The following is a 19,413-nucleotide window of genomic DNA, read 5'->3' as shown; positions in this document are numbered from 1 at the left end:
TCTTGACCTTGATAAATATCATGTACCCTTCAGTATTCAGGTTCCAATGCACATATGAACATAAGAATACAAGAACTAAGAGCAGGAGTAGGTCACCTGGCCCCTCAAGCCTGCTCTGCCATTCAATAAGATCATGGCTGATCTTTTTGTGGACTCGGCTCCACTTACCCTCCCGCTCACCATAAGCCTTAATTCCTTGACTTTTCAAAAATCTATCTATCTTTGACTTAAAAACATGTTTACATCATCCTACAGCTATGTCTCTGTAATGGCTATCAGATGGTTTTTACTAATTTCTATTTGCACTATCTGTTCATCTATTTTGTTTTCAATGCTATGTGCATTTAGATACAGAGCCCTTTGTCCTGTGACTTTTGTAACTATAGCGTTCATCTGGTGATTCCCTCTTCGTTTGTATTCTCTATCTCTCCTTGTGATAAGACTGTTTATCATTTTCCATATGAATAGCTTTCACTCTTGCCTCGTCTCATTTGTCACCCTCAGCAACACAAAACTATACAAAATGTTCCAAAATATTTTCGCATTTATGAATAGGCCTGAGTGACTAAAGAAAATAATGGGAGCGATCGACCGGCCATGTCACGCCCAACCAGGAGTGCAAAGTGGCGGTAGATGCCGGATGAACCCACCTGCGGGCTTCCCGGTGGCCACTTTGCCTCATGGGATCTACTCAATCCTACAAGGCAGCGCGGCTAGAATCCTGCCCACAATGGGCAGGACCAAGCCGCGCTAACTTAAGTAGGCTTTATAAACACATACTCACGCGGGATCTACCGGCCTCGTGGTATTTAACGGCCTCCCCAGGGAGTGCCCTGCTGGGCATTGTTCAGTGTTGGTCCACACAAACATGATGTGGAGATGCCGGCGTTGGACTGGGGTGAGCACAGTACGAAGTCTTACAACACCAGGTTAAAGTCCAACAGGTTTGTTTCGATGTCACTAGCTTTCGGAGCGCTGCTCCTTCCTCAGGTGAATGAAGAGGTCTGTTCCTCCACACAAACATGGTAAGAAGTCTTACAACACCAGGTTAAAGTCATGACTCATTACATTCACCCCCCCCACCATCTGGCCTGGGTCTGCAAAATCCTGCCAACTGTCCTGGCTTGAGACAATTCACACCTCTTTAACCTGTGATTATCCCTCTCTCCAGTCGCACCGTTTGGACCTGTAAAGGCTAAATTACCTGCAAAGGCACGCATTCAAAGTCTCATCTTGCATCATTGAATTTATCTATATATGTGTTTGTGGAACACACCTCTTCATTCACCTGAGGAAGGAGCTGCACTCCGAAAGCTAGTGATTCAAAACAAACCTGCTGGACTTTAACCTGGTGTTGCAAGACTGTGCCCACTCCAGTCCAATGTCAGCATCTCCACATCACACAAACATGGGCTACGCAGAACGGCACCCAGGGGTTCTCCTTGCCCTTGGTGGCCGGGAATAGTGGAGGGTGCCCCCCCTGGCCCCACCCCTGGAATGCGGGCACCTTGGCACTGTCACTCTGGAAGGTGGATATGAAGGGGCCTCCGGAAGGTTTTGGGGGGGGGGGGGGGGGGGGGGGGGGAAGGGAAAAGAGTGAAGCATGGAGTTCCAACCGAAAGGGGGCATGGGAAGACCTGAAAAAGTGGGGGGGGGGCACTGACCGACCCCATAGAGAGATGTCCTCACTTGGGGGGCTGTGGGGTACTGCCCATGTGTTTGGGGGTGAGAGTGTCCATGGGTACTCGCTTATAGACTGGGGCAGTGTATCAAAATGGCGGCCCAAACCCTTGAGGAGCCGGCCTGGCCAATGAGTTCAGCTCCCCGTGATGAAAATAATTCGAAGTGTGGGTAAAACTGGTGAGAAGCTCCCCAGGGGAGGCGGTTTACTAGTCCAGTATTGTTACTGGACTAGTAAACCAGAGACCCAGATTAATGCTCTGGGGACCCAGGTTCAAAACCTGCCACAGATGGTGAAATTGGAATTCAATAAGAAAATCTGGAATAAAAAAGTCTAATGATGACCATGAAACCATTGTCGATTTTAGTAAAACCCATCTGGTTCACTAATGTCCTTTAGGGAATCAAATGTGTCGTCCATACCTGGTCTGGCCTACATGTGACTCCAGACCCACAGCAATGTGATTGACTCTTAATTGCCCTTGAAGGAGCAGTTAGGGATGGGCAATAAATGCGGGCACAGCCTGCGACGCCCACATCCTATGTGCACATTTTTAAAAAAAGAGCCCCAAAAAAGTGACTTTAAATGTGGTTAGGTAACGGTGGGGAAATCGCCGGCAGAGCTCGCGGGAAATTCGCAGCACAACCCGCCATAAATTGCACTTCGAAATTTTTCCGTTAGATCGTGCTCAATGACTGAAAACAGCATAAAGTTGATTGGTTTGCTCTTGTGATACCTGTTTTTGAAAGACTCAACTCTTAGTTTTCATTTATATTTATTCAATTCAACTCTGACAGAATATTAAGATTTTCTTTGTGCCCTATTGACATTGGAAAATTTGTATCTTTAGGCAAGGCCCTTTTTAAAGCTATGCTTTATACTGGGTACACAACTACTAATTATATCGATAGATTTTTAAAAACTGAGCTTAGAAAAGATAAAGGCCAATGAAATAAGAGTCCGAACTTTATTATTTTCAAACATTTATGTTATAGGTTTTCTGGCTGGTATTCTGCATGTTCAATGTTTTATATTTTCTACCTTGTGAAAAAGGAAATAAAAAAAACAGAAAAAGTTGGCAACAAGACAAACTTTATAAACTAGGTCATAAACGGGAGGAATTTTATCTTTCAATAAAGTTGTTGCACATATTTAACAAAAAACTGCTCAACAACACATTATCAAGATAACGTCAGACTGCAAGCCCTTCGTCCGAGATAGACCAAACCAAACTGCAAGCTACTCTTGGCAGATTCACATTTTCTTTACATGCATCTAGATGGTGATTTCCAACCTCTACTTCAAATTTGGCCACTATGAGTACTAGTCTGTCTGATTTTGAAGTCTAAATTGGACTGAATGTGTCCTTCGATGGAGTTTGGTGTGCAGTTTTGGTCTCCTGATCGGAGGAAGGGTGTTCTTGTTCGAGAGTGAGTGCAGCAAAGGTTTACCAGAAGTACTCCTGGAATAGCGGGACTGACGTATGAGTCAGTTAAGGTTGTATTTGCTGGAGTTCAGAAGAATGAGGGAGGATCGCTTAGAAACCTCTAAAATTCTAACCGGACTAGACAGGGTAGATGCGATGCAAGAATGATACTCCCGATGGTGGGGGTGTCCAGAAGCAAGGGCCACCTTCCAAGGGCATGGGGTGGACGTTTAAGACAGAGATGAGGAGAAATGTGTTCACCCTGAGTGGTGAGCCTGTGGAACTCGTTACCACAGGAAGTAGTTTGAGGCCAACACATTGTGGGCGCAATCTACCCGAATGGGAACAGAATCCCATAATGAGTGAGATTAGCCAGGTATTTCCCAGTGCTTGGAGTGCCGAGACACACCATGCTATTGAACACTCATTTGGGAAGATACAGGGCCTCAGCAGGGAACGTCCCGGCGAGGCCGCACTTGTCCCGTTTTCTGCACTGAGGAGCCTCGTTCACTGGAACTCCTCAGTGCAGAAGGAGATTGGGACTCCACTTAAAATGGCACCCCAATCTCTCACCCCCCTGATGCGACCCCCAAACCCTCTGCACCCACACAGGGCAGCCCGATCCCAATCCGTGTCGCAGGAAAAATGCCAGTTTGGCATCTTGGCCCTGCCAGCTGGCAGTGCTTGGGTGTCAGGCTGGCACCAGCCATGGCAGGGTTCCACCCTGCCCAGAGGGCAAGCATCTGGGGGCTTCCGAGCCCCTGGCAGGCCCCCACAAGTGCCATTCCACCTGGTTGCTGTTTGTGAAGACCAGCACTGAACGGCACTCGCCCAAGATCGTCAAGATGCCGGTTTGATACCACACCTTGGGTAGATCGTGTGAATGCATATCAGAGTGAGACTAGCTGTCTGATTCAAAATATACAGATTTGCTAAGAAGTGATCCCACCCAAAATGGATAGGATTCAAATTCATGACATCTCACGAGATCGCTTTAGATCTTGCGAGGCGTGGTGAGTCAAGCAAATTCCAGAAGAGGAATGTCCTGGCATCTACCGGCACGAGGCGAAGAGCATCAATGGAAATGGGGGGAAAGCAGGATTAGGCTATGGAGTTGGATGATCAGCCATGATCGACAGCCAAATATCCTCCTCCTGCTCCTATTTTCTAGGTTTCTATACATCACAAAATGATCATCCATAATTTCAAGATCTTAACTTCAATAAGGTTTTCTAATAATTGTGACAGCAAATGTTAAAAAGTTACCCAAATAGCCATTTTGTTTGAGAAAGGAATCCACCCAGTTATTTTGTGTTCTCGAGTAGATGTCAGGAATATAAACAGCCTTATCCTGTCTGCCACCAATCACTGCTCCATTCAAACGGCCACTGCTTATAAACTCTTCAAGGAAATCTGCAAAAAATAATAATCCATGCAGAGTGATTGTAAGAAATGCTCAAATATTTCATGATTTCAGCCTCAAGAATAAAAAGCTCTAACCCAGTCGGTGAAGTGACATCATTCACTGCTGACCTCGAAGAAAACTGCCCACAAAAGATCAGTAATGCAGGCTTCCCTTTTCTTGATATGTCTTTGAACCTGGCGCCAAGCCAGGAGTCCAGCAAAAGAGGACTGAGACTCCACCCAACAAGAAAAGTCAAGCAGAAATTCTTGCACAAAGCCAGCACCAGGAGTACCTGCCTTCTGTCCTTATTTGCGGCTTTGGCACCACTTTCCCCAGAGATTATGGGGAATTTCTTGCCCTGAGCACCATTCTGTCATGGACAAGAATGTTAGAGGCTGGTGTTCCTACACCACCACCATTTTTCTCTCTTAAGAATATGGAGCATGATTCCTTTGAAAGTGTAGTGCCTGGAGGTCAAGAAGCAAGGTCCAGGAGGAATGGAGTCGTCCCCAGCTGAGTTACCTAGAAAGCGGAATACCACTTATTTTATATTGCTGGTCTAGTCTGCAATTCTTCTTCCACAGCACTGAGCATTGTGGTACTGAGCATTGAAAAATATTGTGTTGGTGCTCTGCAGTGGATTCCTAACCTAAGTTAAGAATTATGAGGAACAGTCACCACAGGAGATGGTAATTAAGAACTTACACAAGAACTCAATAAAAGTATGATGCTTTTTAACATGGGGAAATAGACCTACAATCTATAAGGACAAGAGCATGGTGCTTCAAAGAGCTGCAATCAGAAATAAATGCTGAACCAAAGCAGCTTTAAAAAAAAAAATTAATTTAGGGGATGTGGGCGATGTTGGTTAGGCCAGCATTTATTGCCCAGCCCTAGTTACCCTTCAGAAGGTGGTGGTGTGTTGCCTTCTTGAACCGCTGCAGTCCTTGAGGTGTATGTCCACCAACTGTGCTGTTAGGGAGGAAGTTCCAGGATGTTGCCTCAGCGACAGTGAAGGAACGGTGACATATTTTCAAGTCAGGGTGGTAAGTGACTTGGAGGGGAACCTCCAGGTGGAGGGGTTCCCAGGAATTTGCTGCTCTTGTCCGTCTAGATTGTAGTCGTCATGGGTTTGGAAGGTGGTGTCTAAGGAACCTTGGTGAGTTACTGCAGTGCATCTTGTAGATAGCACACACGACTGCCACTGTTCGTTGGTGGTGGAAGGTTTGAATGTTTGTGGAAGGGGAAGCAATCAAGCGGGCTGTTTCGTCCTGGATGATGTTGAGCTTCTTGAGTTGATATTAAGAGAGGAGAGATCCAGTTTGGGCAAAGAGGTGAACTTTAAAGAGGGCTTTAAGGAAGTGGGATTTGGAAGGGGATTCCAAAGTGTGAACCCCAGGCAGCTGAATGCACTACAGCTAAGGGAGGATGAAGGGTAAATATTAATGACTTGGCAACAGTACATTCACTTCCCTCGTCAGAGGCACCAAAAATAGGTGGGAAGGCAAGTGACCTACAGAGAAATATATAGACAGGTTAAGTAAACGGGCAAAAACTTGGCAGATGGAATATCACTTAAGAAAATGTGAAGTTATGCACTTTTGGTAGGAAGAATAAAGAAGCTGAGTATTATTTAAAGAAAGCTGCAGCACAGAGGGATTTGTGGCTCCTCACGCATAAATCACAAAAAGCTAGCATGGAGGCTCAGCAGGTCATTGGGAAGGCAAATGGAATCTTGGCCTTCTATTTCAAAGGGAATGGCATATAAAAATAGGGAAGTCCTGCTAAAACTAAACAAGGCACTGGTTAGACCACACCTGGAACACTGAACAGTTTTGGTCCCCTTATCTAAGGAAAGATATACTGGCATTGGAGACAGTCCAGAGAAGGTTCTATGTGGAGTGGTTAAGCTGTAGAGGCTGTGTTGTTAAATATATTCCAGGCTGAGATAGACAGATTTTTAATAAATAAGAGAATCAAAGGTTATGGGTATAAGGTGGAGTCGAGGATTATTACATCAGATCAGTTATGATCGGATTGAATAAGGCACCAAATAGTCTACTTATGCTCCTCTGCCTTGCGGTCTAAATGAAATACCCAATGACAAGCGATAGGGGCATAGTTTTGTTTTGGGAACATAAGGCGAGGAGATTACAGATGGAGAGCAACAAAGCCATGAGGGGTTTTAAGAGGAGGGGGAAAGCAGAAAAATTCTGAAACTGTGGCTCAGGTGGCATGGGTAGGATTTCTTTTTATTAATTTACAGGCTATGGATATCGCTGGTTAGGTCAGCATTTATTGCCCATCCCTATTTGCCTTCAGAAGGTGGTGGTGAGTAGCCTTCTTGAACCACTGCAGTCCTTGAGGTATAGGTACACCCACTGTGCCAATAGGGGGTGAGTTCCAGGATGTTGCCCCAGTGACAGTGAAGGAACGGCAATATATTTCCAAGGTAGGGTTGAGAGTGACTTGGAGGGGAACCTCCAGGGAATGGGTTCCCAGGTATCTGCTGCTCTTGTCCTTCCAGATGGTATTGGTCATGGATTTGGAAGGTGCAGTCAAAGGATCATTCGGGAGGCAGAGGTGGTCATAGATAGAAGGTTCAGGGATGTAGTTAGTCCGAAGAATCAAGATAGATGGGTGACGGTGAGAGGGGCTGGGAGGAAGCAGTCAGTACAGGGATCCCCTGTGGTCATTCCCCTTAGTAACAAGTATACCACTTTGGATACTGTTGGGGGGGGACTTAACAAGGGTAAGCCATGGGGTCCAGGTCTCTGGCACAGAGTCTGTCCCTGTTGCTCAGAAGGGAAGGGGGGAGAGGAGTAGAGCATTAGTCATTGGACACTCCATAGTTAGGGGGATAGATAGGAGATTCTGTGGGAGAGACTCGTGGTTGGTGTGTTGCCTCCCAGGTGCCAGGGTGCGTGATGTTTCGGATCGTGTTTTCGGGATCCTTAAGGGGGAGGGGGAGCAGCCCCAAGTCGTGGTGCACATAGGTACCAATGACATAGGTAGGGATAGGGATGTAAGGCAGGAATTCAGGGAGCTAGGGTGGAAACTTAGATCTAGGACAAACAGAGATATTATCTCTGGGTTGTTACCCATGCCACGTGATAGCGAGATGAGGAATAGGGAGAGAGAGGAGTTAAACACGTGGCTACAGGGATGGTGCAGGAGGGAGGGTTTCAGATTTCTGGATAATTGGGGCTCATTCTGGGGTTGGTGGGACCTCTGCAAACGGGATGGTCTACACCTGGACCAGAGGGGTACCAATATCCTGGGGAGGAAATTTGCTAATGCTCTTCGGGAGGGTTTAAACTAGTTCAGCAGGGGCTTGGGAACCTGAATTGTAGCTCCAGTATACAGGAGGTTGAGAGTAGTGAGGTCATGAGTAAGGTTTCAAAGTTGCAGGAGTGTACCGGCAGGCAGGAAGGTGGTTTAAAGTGTGTCTTCTTCAATGCCAGGAGCATCCGGAATAAGGTGGGTGAACTTGCGGCCTGGATTGGTACCTGGGACTTTGATGTTGTGGCCATTTCGGAGACATGGATGGAGCAGGGACAGGAATGGTTGTTGCAGGTGCCGGGGTTTAGATATTTCAGTAAGCTCAGGGAAGGTGGTAAAAGAGATGGAGGGGTGGCATTGTTAGTCAAGGACAGTATTACGGTGGTAGAAAGGACGTTTGATGAGGACTCGTCTACTGAGGTAGTATGGGCTGAGGTTAGAAACAAGAAAGGAGAGGTCACCCTGTTAGGGGTTTTCTAATGGCATCCGAATAGTTCCAGAGATGTATAGGAAAGGATTGCAAAGATGATTCTGGATAGGAGCGAAAGCAACAAGGTAGTTGTTATGGGGGACTTTAACTTTCCAAATATTGACTGGAAACGCTATAGTTCGAGTACTTTAGATGGGTCTGTTTTTGTCCAACGTGTGCAGGAGAGGCGAGGTCATATTGGATTTGGTACTGGGTAATGAACCAGCACAGGTGTTAGATTTGGAGGTAGGTGAGCACTTTGGTGATAGTGACCACAATTCGATTAAGTTTACTTTAGTGATGAAAAGGGATAGGTATATACCACAGGGCAAGAGCTATATCTGGGGGAAAGGCAATTATGATGCGATGAGGCAAGACTTAGGATGCATTGGATGGAGAGAAAACTGCAGGAGATGGGCACAATGGAAATGTGGAGCTTGTTCAAGGAACAGCTACTGCATGTCCTTGATAAGTATGTACCTGTCAGGCAGGGAGGAAGTGGTCGAGCAAGGGAACCGTGGTTTACTAAAGCAGTCGAAACACTTGTCAAGAGGAAGAAGGAGGCTTATGTAAAGATGAGACATGAAGGTTCAGTTAGGGTGCTCGAGAGTTACAAGTTAGCTAGGAAGGACCTAAAGAGAGAGCTAAGAAGAGCCAGGAGGGGACATGAGAAGTCTTTGGCAGGTAGGATCAAGGATAACCCAAAAGCTTTCTATAGATATGTCAGGAATAAACGAATGACTAGGGTAAGAGTAGGGCCAGTCAAGGACAGTAGTGGGAAGTTGTGCTTGGAGTCCAAGTAGATTGGAGAGGTGCTAAATGAATATTTTTCGTCAGTATTCACACAGGAAAAAGACAACGTTGTCGAGGAGAATACTGAGATTCAGGCTACTAAACTAGAAGGGCTTGAGGTTCATAAGGAGGAGGTGTTAGAAATTCTGGAAAGTGTGAAAATAGATAAGTCCCCTGGGCCGGATGGGATTTATCCGAGGATTCTCTGGGAAGCTAGGGTGGAGATTGCTGAGCCTTTGGCTTTGATCTTTAAGTCATCTTTGTCTACAGGAATAGTGCCAGAAGACTGGAGGATAGCAAATGTTATCCCCTTGTTCAAGAAGGGGAGTAGAGACAACCCTGGTAACTATAGACCAGTGAGCCTTACTTCTGTTGTGGGCATAATCTTGGAAAGGTTTAGAAGAGTTAGGATATATAATCATCTGGAAAGGAATAATTTGATTAGACATAGTCAACACGGTTTTGTGAAGGGTAGGTCGTGCCTCACAAACCTTATTGAGTTCTTTGAGAAGGTGACCAAACAGGTGGATGAGGGTAAAGCAGTTGATGTGGTGTATATGGATTTCAGTAAAGCGTTTGATAAGGTTCCCCACGGTAGGCTACTGCAGAAAATACGGAAGCATGGGATTCAGGGTGATTTAGCAGTTTGGATCAGAAATTGGCTAGCTGGAAGAAGACAAAGGGTGGTGGTTGATGGGAAATGTTCAGACTGGAGTCCAGTTACTAGTGGTGTACCACAAGGATCTGATTTGGGGTCACTGCTGTTTGTCATTTTTATAAATGACCCGGGGGAGGGCGTAGAAGGATGGGTGAGTAAATTTGCAGATGACACTAAAGTCGGTGGAGTTGTGGACAGTGCGGAAGGATGTTACAAGTTACAGAGGGACATAGATAAGCTGCAGCGCTGGGCTGAGAGTTGGCAAATGGACTTTACTGCAGAAAAGCGTGAGGTGATTCATTTTGGAAGGAATAACAGGAAGACAGAGTACTGGGCTAATGGTAAGATTCTTGGCAGTGTGGATGAGCAGAGAGATCTCGGTGTCCATGTTCATAGATCCCTGAAAGTTGCCACCCAGGTTGAGAGGGTTGTTAAGAAGGCGTACAGTGTGTTAGCTTTTATTGGTAGAGGGATTGAGTTTCGGAGCCATGAGGTCATGTTGCAGCTGTACAAAACTCTGGTGCGGCCGCATTTGGAGTATTGCGTGCAATTCTGGTCGCCGCATTATAGGAAGGATGTGGAAGCATTGGAAAGGGTGCAGAGATTTACCAGAATGTTGCCTGGTATGGAGGAAAGATCTTATGAAGAAAGGCTGAGGGACTTGAGGCTGTTTTTGTTAAAGAGAAGAAGGTTAAGAGGTGACTTAATTGAGGCATACAAGATGATCAGAGGATTGGATAGGGTGGACAGTGAGAGCCTTTTTCCTTGGATGGTGATGTCTTGCACGAGGGGACATAGCTTTAAATTGAGGGGAGATAGATATAGGACAGATGTCAGAGGTAGGTTCTTTACTCAGAGAGTAGCAAGGGCGTGGAATGCCCTGCATGCAACAGTAGTGGACTCGCCAACACTAAGGGCATTCAAATGGTCAGTCGATTTCGGCGGGAGAATCAGCTGGTGAGTCAGTTTCAGCGGGAGCATTGCGGAAGTGGCTGCTGGGAGGTAAGTCAACCTTTAAAAGCACTGTCTTTGCAGGGGCAGGCCAGTCGATTTCGGCGGGAGAACAGCTGGTGAGTCAGTTTCAGCGGGAGCATTACGGAAGTGGTTGCTGGGAGGTAAGTCTGTCCTTTAAAAGCACTTGTCTTTGCAGGGGCAGGCCAGTCGATTTCGGCGGGAGAATCAGCTGGTGAGTCAGTTTCAGCGGGAGCATTGCGGAAGTGGCTGCTGGGAGGTAAGTCAACCTTTAAAAGCACTTGTCTTTGCAGGGGCAGGCCAGTCGATTTCGGCGGGAGAACAGCTGGTGAGTCAGTTTCAGTGGGAATATTGCGGAAGTGGTTGCTGGGAGGTAAGTCTGTCCTTTAAAAGCACTTGTCTTTGCAGGGGCAGGCCAGTCGATTTCGGCGGGGGAATCGGCTGGTGAGTCAGTTTCAGCGGGAGCATTGCGGAAGTGGCTGCTGGGAGGTAAGTCAACCTTTAAAAGCACTTGTCTTTGCAGGGGCAGGCCAGTCGATTTCGGCGGGAGAACAGCTGGTGAGTCAGTTTCAGCGGGAGAATTGCGGAAGTGGCTGCTGGGAGGTAAGTCAACCTTTAAAAGCACTTGTCTTTGCAGGGGCAGGCCAGTCGATTTCGGCGGGAGGACAGCTGGTGAGTCAGTTTCACGCGGGAGCATTGCGAAAGTGGTTGCTGGGAGGTAAGTCTGTCCTTTAAAAGCACTTGTCTTTGCAGGGGCAGGCCAGTCGATTTTGGCTGGAGAATCAGCTGGTGAGTCAGTTTCAGCGGGAGCATTGCGGAAGTGGCTGCTGGGAGGTAAGTCAACCTTTAAAAGCACTTGTCTTTGCAGGGGCAGGCCAGTCGATTTCGGCGGGAGAACAGCTGGTGAGTCAGTTTCAGCGGGAGCATTGCGGAAGTGGCTGCTGGGAGGTAAGTCAACCTTTAAAAGCACTTGTCTTTGCAGGGGCAGGCCAGTCGATTTCGGCGGGAGAATCAGCTGGTGAGTCAGTTTCAGCGGGAGCGTTGCGGAAGTGGCTGCTGGGAGGTAAGTCAACCTTTAAAAGCACTTGTCTTTGCAGGGGCAGGCCAGTCGATTTCGGCGGGAGAACAGCTAGTGAGTCAGTTTCAGCGGGAGCATTGCGGAAGTGGCTGCTGGGAGGTAAGTCAACCTTTAAAAGCACTTGTCTTTGCAGGGGCAGGCCAGTCGATATCGGCGGGAGAACAGCTGGTGAGTCAGTTTCAGCGGGAGCATTGCGGAAGTGGTTGCTGGGAAGTAAGTCTGTCCTTTAAAAGCACTTGTCTTTGCAGGGGCAGGCCAGTCGATTTCGGCGGGAGAATCAGCTGGTGAGTCAGTTTCACGCGGGAGCATTGCGGAAGTGGCTGCTGGGAGGTAAGTCAACCTTTAAAAGCACTTGTCTTTGCAGGGGCAGGCCAGTCGATTTCGGCGGGAGAACAGCTGGTGAGTCAGTTTCAGCGGGAGCATTGCGGAAGTGGCTGCTGGGAGGTAAGTCAACCTTTAAAAGCACTTGTCTTTGCAGGGGCAGGCCAGTCGATTTCGGCGGGAGAATCAGCTGGTGAGTCAGTTTCAGCGGGAGCATTGCGGAAGTGGCTGCTGGGAGGTAAGTCAACCTTTAAAAGCACTTGTCTTTGCAGGGGCAGGCCAGTCGATTTCGGCGGGAGAACAGCTGGTGAGTCAGTTTCAGCGGGAGCATTGCGGAAGTGGCTGCTGGGAGGTAAGTCAACCTTTAAAAGCACTTGTCTTTGCAGTGGCAGGCCAGTCGATTTCGGCGGGAGAATCAGCTGGTGAGTCAGTTTCAGCGGGAGCATTGCGGAAGTGGCTGCTGGGAGGTAAGTCAACCTTTAAAAGCACTTGTCTTTGCAGGGGCAGGCCAGTCGATTTCGGCGGGAGAACAGCTGGTGAGTCAGTTTCAGCGGGAGCATTGCGGAAGTGGTTGCTGGGAGGTAAGTCTGTCCTTTAAAAGCACTTGTCTTTGCAGGGGCAGGCCAGTCGATTTCGGCGGGAGAATCAGCTGGTGAGTCAGTTTCACGCGGGAGCATTGCGGAAGTGGTTGCTGGGAGGTAAGTCTGTCCTTTAAAAGCACTTGTCTTTGCAGGGGCAGGCCAGTCGATTTCGGCGGGAGAACAGCCGGTGAGTCAGTTTCAGCGGGAGCATTGCGGAAGTGGCTGCTGGGAGGTAAGTCAACCTTTAAAAGCACTTGTCTTTGCAGGGGCAGGCCAGTCGATTTCGGCGGGAGAACAGCTGGTGAGTCAGTCTCAGCGGGAGCATTGCGGAAGTGGTTGCTGGGAGGTAAGTCTGTCCTTTAAAAGCACTTGTCTTTGCAGGGGCAGGCCAGTCGATTTCGGCGGGAGAATCAGCTGGTGAGTCAGTTTCAGCGGGAGCATTGCGGAAGTGGCTGCTGGGAGGTAAGTCAACCTTTAAAAGCACTTGTCTTTGCAGGGGCAGGCCAGTCGATTTCGGCGGGAGTGGAGCTGGATGGTTTGTCAATTTCAGCAGGAGCTGAGAATTTTTTTTTTTTTTTTAAATTAGTTTTTTAGGCGGGAACAGGAAGTCGACCCACGGACGTCTGGGAAGACCCTCACCAATAAATTCTGGTGGAGAGGAAACCCGAGACACTACACGTGTAGTGTCTCCCACCCGCCCTCCTCCTCTAACCTAATAATAAAACCCATTGGTCTGAGGTAAGTACCATATTTTATTATATTATTATTATTTTTAAAAAAATTTAATTTAGTTGTTAGCCAGATCTTGGTAGAAAGTAAGAGGAATGGCAGGGAAGGGAGTGCAATGTTCCTCCTGCAGGATGTTTGAGGTGAGGGATGCAGTTAGTGTCCCTGCTCATTTTACCTGCAGGAAGTGCTGCCACCTCCAGCTCCTCCAAGACCGAGTTAGGGAACTGGAGCTGGAGTTGGAAGAACTACGGATCATTCGGGAGGCAGAAGGGGTCATAGATAGCAGCTTCAGGGAATTAGTTACACCAAAGATTGGAGATAGGTGGGTAACTGTAAGCGGGACTGGGAAAAAACAGTCAGTGCAGGGATCCTCTGCGGTCGTTCCCCTGAGAAACAAGTATACCGCTTTGGATACTTGTGGGGGGGACGACTTACCAGGGGTAAGCCATGGGGTACGGGCCTCTGGCACGGAGTCTGTCTCTGTTGCTCAGAAGGGAAGGGGGGAGAGGAGCAGAGCAATAGTAATTGGGGACTCTATAGTCAGGGGCACAGATAGGAGATTTTGTGGGAGCGTGAGAGACTCACGTTTGGTATGTTGCCTCCCAGGTGCAAGGGTACGTGATGTCTCGGATCGTGTTTTCCGGGTCCTTAGGGGGGAGGGGGAGCAGCCCCAAGTCGTGGTCCACATTGGCACTAACGACATAGGTAGGAAAGGGGACAAGGATGTCAGGCAGGCTTTCAGGGAGCTAGGATGGAAGCTCAGAACTAGAACAAACAGAGTTGTTATCTCTGGGTTGTTGCCCGTGCCACGTGATAGTGAGATGAGGAATAGGGAGAGAGAACATTTAAACACGTGGCTACAGGGATGGTGCAGGCGGGAGGGATTCAGATTTCTGGATAACTGGGGCTCTTTCTGGGGAAGGTGGGACCTCTACAGACAGGATGGTCTACATCTGAACCTGAGGGGCACAAATATCCTGGGAGGGGGAGATTTGTTAATGCTCTTCAGGGGGGTTTAAACTAATGCAGCAGGGGCATGGGAACCTGGATTGTAGTTTTAGGGTAAGGGAGAATGAAAGTATAGAGGTCAGGAGCACAGATTTGACGTCGCAGGAGGGGGCCAGTGTTCAGGTAGGTGGTTTGAAGTGTGTCTCCTTCAATGCCAGGAGTATACGAAACAAGGTAGGGGAACTGGCAGCATGGGTTGGTACCTGGGACTTCGATGTTGTGGCCATTTCGGAGACATGGATAGAGCAGGGACAGGAATGGATGTTGCAGGTTCCGGGGTTTAGGTGTTTTAGTAAGCTCAGAGAAGGAGGCAAAAGAGGGGGCGGTGTGGCGCTGCTAGACAAGAGCAGTAATTCGGTGGCGGAGAGGATGCTAGATGGGGACTCTTCTTCTGAGGTAGTATGGGCTGAAGTTAGAAACAGGAAAGGAGAGGTCACCCTGTTGGGAGTTTTTTATAGGCCTCCTAATAGTTCTAGGGATGTAGAGGAAAGGATGGCGAAGATGATTCTGGATATGAGCGAAAGTAACAGGGTAGTTATTATGGGAGACTTTAACTTTCCAAATATTGACTGGAAAAGATATAGTTTGAGTACATTAGATGGGTCGTTTTTTGTACAGTGTGTACAGGAGGGTTTCCTGACACAATATGTTGACAGGCCAACACGAGGCGAGGCCACGTTGGATTTGGGTAATGAACCAGGCCAGGTGTTGGATTTGGAGGTAGGAGAGCACTTTGGGGACAGTGACCACAATTCGGTGACGTTTACGTTAATGATGGAAAGGGATAAGTATACACCGCAGGGCAAGAGTTATAGCTGGGGGAAGGGCAATTATGATGCCATTAGACGTGACTTGGGGGGGATAAGGTGGAGAAGTAGGCTGCAAGTGTTGGGCACACTGGATAAGTGGGGCTTGTTCAAGGATCAGCTACTGCGTGTTCCTGATAAGTATGTACCGGTCAGACAGGGAGGAAGGCGTCGAGCGAGGGAACCGTGGTTTACCAAGGAAGTGGAATCTCTTGTTAAGAGGAAGAAGGAGGCCTATGTGAAGATGAAGTGTGAAGTTTCGGTTGGGGCGATGGATAGTTACAAGGTAGCGAGGAAGGATCTAAAGAGAGAGCTAAGACGAGCTAGGAGGGGACATGAGAAGTATTTGGCAGGAAGGATCAAGGAAAACCCAAAAGCTTTCTATAGGTATGTCAGGAATAAGCGAATGACTAGGGAAAGAGTAGGACCAGTCAAGGACAGGGATGGGAAATTGTGTGTGGAGTCTGAAGAGATAGGCGAGATACTAAATGAATATTTTTCGTCAGTATTCACTCAGGAAAAAGATAATGTTGTGGAGGAGAATGCTGAGCCCCAGGCTAATAGAATAGATGGCATTGAGGTACGTAGGGAAGAGGTGTTGGCAATTCTGGACAGGCTGAAAATAGATAAGTCCCCGGGACCTGATGGGATTTATCCTAGGATTCTCTGGGAGGCCAGGGAAGAGATTGCTGGACCTTTGGCTTTGATTTTTATGTCATCATTGGCTACAGGAATAGTGCCAGAGGACTGGAGGACAGCAAATGTGGTCCCTTTGTTCAAAAAGGGGAGCAGAGACAACCCCGGCAACTATAGACCGGTGAGCCTCACGTCTGTAGTGGGTAAAGTCTTGGAGGGGATTATAAGGGACAAGATTTATAATCATCTAGATAGGAATGATATGATCAGGGATAGTCAGCATGGCTTTGTGAAGGGTAGGTCATGCCTCACAAACCTTATTGAGTTCTTTGAGAAGGTGACTGAACAGGTAGACGAGGGTAGAGCAGTTGATGTGGTGTATATGGATTTCAGCAAAGCGTTTGATCAGGTTCCCCACGGTAGGCTATTGCAAAAAATACGGAGGTTGGGGATTGAGGGTGATTTAGAGATGTGGATCAGAAATTGGCTAGCTGAAAGAAGACAGAGGGTGGTGGTTGATGGGAAATGTTCAGAATGGAGTACAGTCACAAGTGGAGTACCACAAGGATCTGTTCTGGGGCCGTTGCTGTTTGTCATTTTTATCAATGACCTAGAGGAAGGCGCAGAAGGGTGGGTGAGTAAATTTGCAGACGATACTAAAGTCGGTGGTGTTGTCGATAGTGTGGAAGGATGTAGCAGGTTACAGAGGGATATAGATAAGTTGCAGAGCTGGGCTGAGAGGTGGCAAATGGAGTTTAATGTAGAGAAGTGTGAGGTGATTCACTTTGGAAGGAATAACAGGAATGCGGAATATTTGGCTAATGGTAAAGTTCTTGAAAGTGTGGATGAGCAGAGGGATCTAGGTGTCCATGTACATAGATCCCTGAAAGTTGCCACCCAGGTTGATAGGGTTGTGAAGAAGGCCTATGGAGTGTTGGCCTTTATTGGTAGAGGGATTGAGTTCCGGAGTCGGGAGGTCATGTTGCAGCTGTACAGAACTCTGGTACGGCCGCATTTGGAGTATTGCGTACAGTTCTGGTCACCGCATTATAGGAAGGACGTGGAGGCTTTGGAGCGGGTGCAGAGGAGATTTACCAGGATGTTGCCTGGTATGGAGGGAAAATCTTATGAGGAAAGGCTGATGGACTTGAGGTTGTTTTCGTTGGAGAGAAGAAGGTTAAGAGGAGACTTAATAGAGGCATACAAAATGATCAGGGGGTTGGATAGGGTGGACAGTGAGAGCCTTCTCCCGCGGATGGATATGGCTGGCACGAGGGGACATAACTTTAAACTGAGGGGTAATAGATATAGGACAGAGGTCAGAGGTAGGTTCTTTACGCAAAGAGTAGTGAGGCCGTGGAATGCCCTACCTGCTACAGTAGTGAACTCGCCAACATTGAGGGCATTTAAAAGTTTATTGGATAAACATATGGATGATAATGGCATAGTGTAGGTTAGATGGCTTTTGTTTCGGTGCAACATCGTGGGCCGAAGGGCCTGTACTGCGCTGTATTGTTCTATGTTCTATGGATAGACATATAGACAATAAGGGAATAGTGTAGATGGGCTTTAGAGTGGTTCCACAGGTCGGCGCAACATCGAGGGCCGAAGGGCCTGTACTGCGCTGTAATGTTCTATGTTCTGTGAGCCTTGGTGAGTTCCTGCAGTGCATCATATAGATGATACACACGGCTGCCAATGTTCGTTGGTGGTGGAGGGTTTGAATGTTTGTTGAAGGGGTAGCAATCAATCGGTCTGCTTTGTTCTGGATGGCGTTGAGCTTCTTGAGTGCTGGTGCAGCTGCACTCACCCAGGCGAGTGGAGAGTATTCCATTACACGCCTGAATTGTGCCTTGTAGACGGTGGTCAGGAGGAGAGTTACTCGCCGTAGGATTCCTAGCATTTGATGCATGCAGAAGAGGAGTAGACCACTTGGGATCAGAGTATAGGGTAGGAAAAGTCAAGAAGGAATTTAAACACATGAATAAGAATTTCAAGCTGGGGGAAATAGCAGCCAATATAGACTAGTACAGGGATGAACTAATAAGATCAACAGGGTGGTGTCGATTTGGCTATGGGGAGCAGGGTTTTGGAGCAAGATAATCAAGAGAGGCCAGGAAGCATTGCAATAATTTCAACAAGAAAGATAAATGTTGGAAATACTCAGCAACTCAGGCAGCATCTGTGACCCGAATCATTAACTCTGTTTCTTTCCAGTGACATATCCTCAGAATATCTCCAGCATTTTCTTTTCTTTTTACATTTCTGATTTTCAGCACCTGCAGTATTTTCCTTCAGTATTAAACATAGAACATAGAAAAATACAGCACAGAACAGGCCCTTCGGACCACGATGTTGTGCCGAATCTTTGTCCTAGATTAATCATAGATTATCATAGAATTTACAGTGCAGAAGGAGGCCGCCCGGCCCATTGAGTCTGCACCGGCTCTTGGAAAGAGCACCCTACACAAGGTCAACACCTCCACCCTGTCCCCACAACCCAGCATCCCCACCCAACACTAAGGGCAATTTTGGACACTAAGGGCAATTTATCATGGCCAATCCACCTAACCTGCACATCTTTGGACTGTGGGAGGAAACCGGAGCACCCGGAGGAAACCCACGGGGAGGATGTGCAGACTCCGCACAGACAGTGACCCAAGCTGGAATCGAACCTGGGACCCTGGAGCTGTGAAGCAATTGTGCTTTCCACAATGCTACCGTGCTGCCCTTGAGAACAAATTAATTCAGACTATATCATTCTACAGTAATCCATGTACCTATCCAATGGCTGCTTGAAGGTCCCTAATGTTTCCGACTCAACTACTTCCACAGGCAGTGCATTCCATGCCCCCACTACTCTCTGGGTAAAGAACCTACCTCTGACATCCCCCCGATATATTCCACCATTCACCTTAAATTTATGTCCCCTTGTAATGGTTTGTTCCACCCGGGGAAAAAGTCTCTGACTGTCTACTCTATCTATTCCCCGGATCATCTTATAAACCTCTATCAAGTCGCCCCTCATCCTTCTCCGTTCTAATGAGAAAAGGCCTAGCACCCTTAACCTTTCCTCATAAGACCTACTCTCCATTCCAGGCAACATCCTTGTAAATCTCCTTTGCACCTTTTCCAAAGCTTCCACATCCTTCCTAAAATGAGGCAACCAGAACTGTACACAGTACTCCAAATGTGGCCTTACCAAAGTTTTGTACAGCTGCATCATGACCTCCCGGCTCTTAAATTCAATCTCTCTGTTAATGAACGCTAGCACACCATATGCCTTCTTCACAGCTCTATCCACTTGAGTGGCAACTTTCAAAGATGTATGAACATAGACCCCAAGATCTCTCTGCTCCTCCACATTGCCAAGAACTCTACTGTTAACCCTGTATTCCGCATTCATATTTGTCCTTCCAAAATGGACAACCTCACACGTTTCAGGGTTAAACTCCATCTGCCACTTCTCAGCCCAGCTCTGCATCCTATCTATGTCTCTTTGCAGCCGACAACAGCCCTCCTCACTATCCACAACTCCACCAACCTTCGTATCGTCTGCAAATTCACTG

At 47.6% G+C, this 19,413-nt stretch overlaps 1 protein-coding gene and 1 long non-coding RNA gene across 2 annotated transcripts in view; one reads left to right on the top strand and one right to left on the bottom strand.

Annotated features, from left to right (window-relative positions):
- The window catches only part of ufl1 (UFM1-specific ligase 1), a 110,589-nt gene that overhangs the window by 58,354 nt on the left and 32,822 nt on the right, over positions 1–19,413 (bottom strand). Inside the window, exon 8 of the mRNA XM_072499561.1 lies at positions 4,374–4,520. Coding sequence (XP_072355662.1) covers positions 4,374–4,520 — 147 coding nt within the window. The remainder of the gene's footprint in view (positions 1–4,373; positions 4,521–19,413) is intronic.
- Positions 1–19,413, top strand: part of LOC140410856 (uncharacterized) — an 88,407-nt gene that overhangs the window by 45,722 nt on the left and 23,272 nt on the right. The window lies entirely within an intron of this gene.

Source organism: Scyliorhinus torazame, chromosome 4 (genome assembly GCF_047496885.1).
Source record: "Scyliorhinus torazame isolate Kashiwa2021f chromosome 4, sScyTor2.1, whole genome shotgun sequence".
In the NCBI taxonomy this organism is placed as follows: domain Eukaryota; kingdom Metazoa; phylum Chordata; class Chondrichthyes; order Carcharhiniformes; family Scyliorhinidae; genus Scyliorhinus; species Scyliorhinus torazame.
The sequence above is the reverse complement of the archived record's forward strand: the minus strand, read 5'-3'. Positions and strand labels throughout refer to the sequence as shown.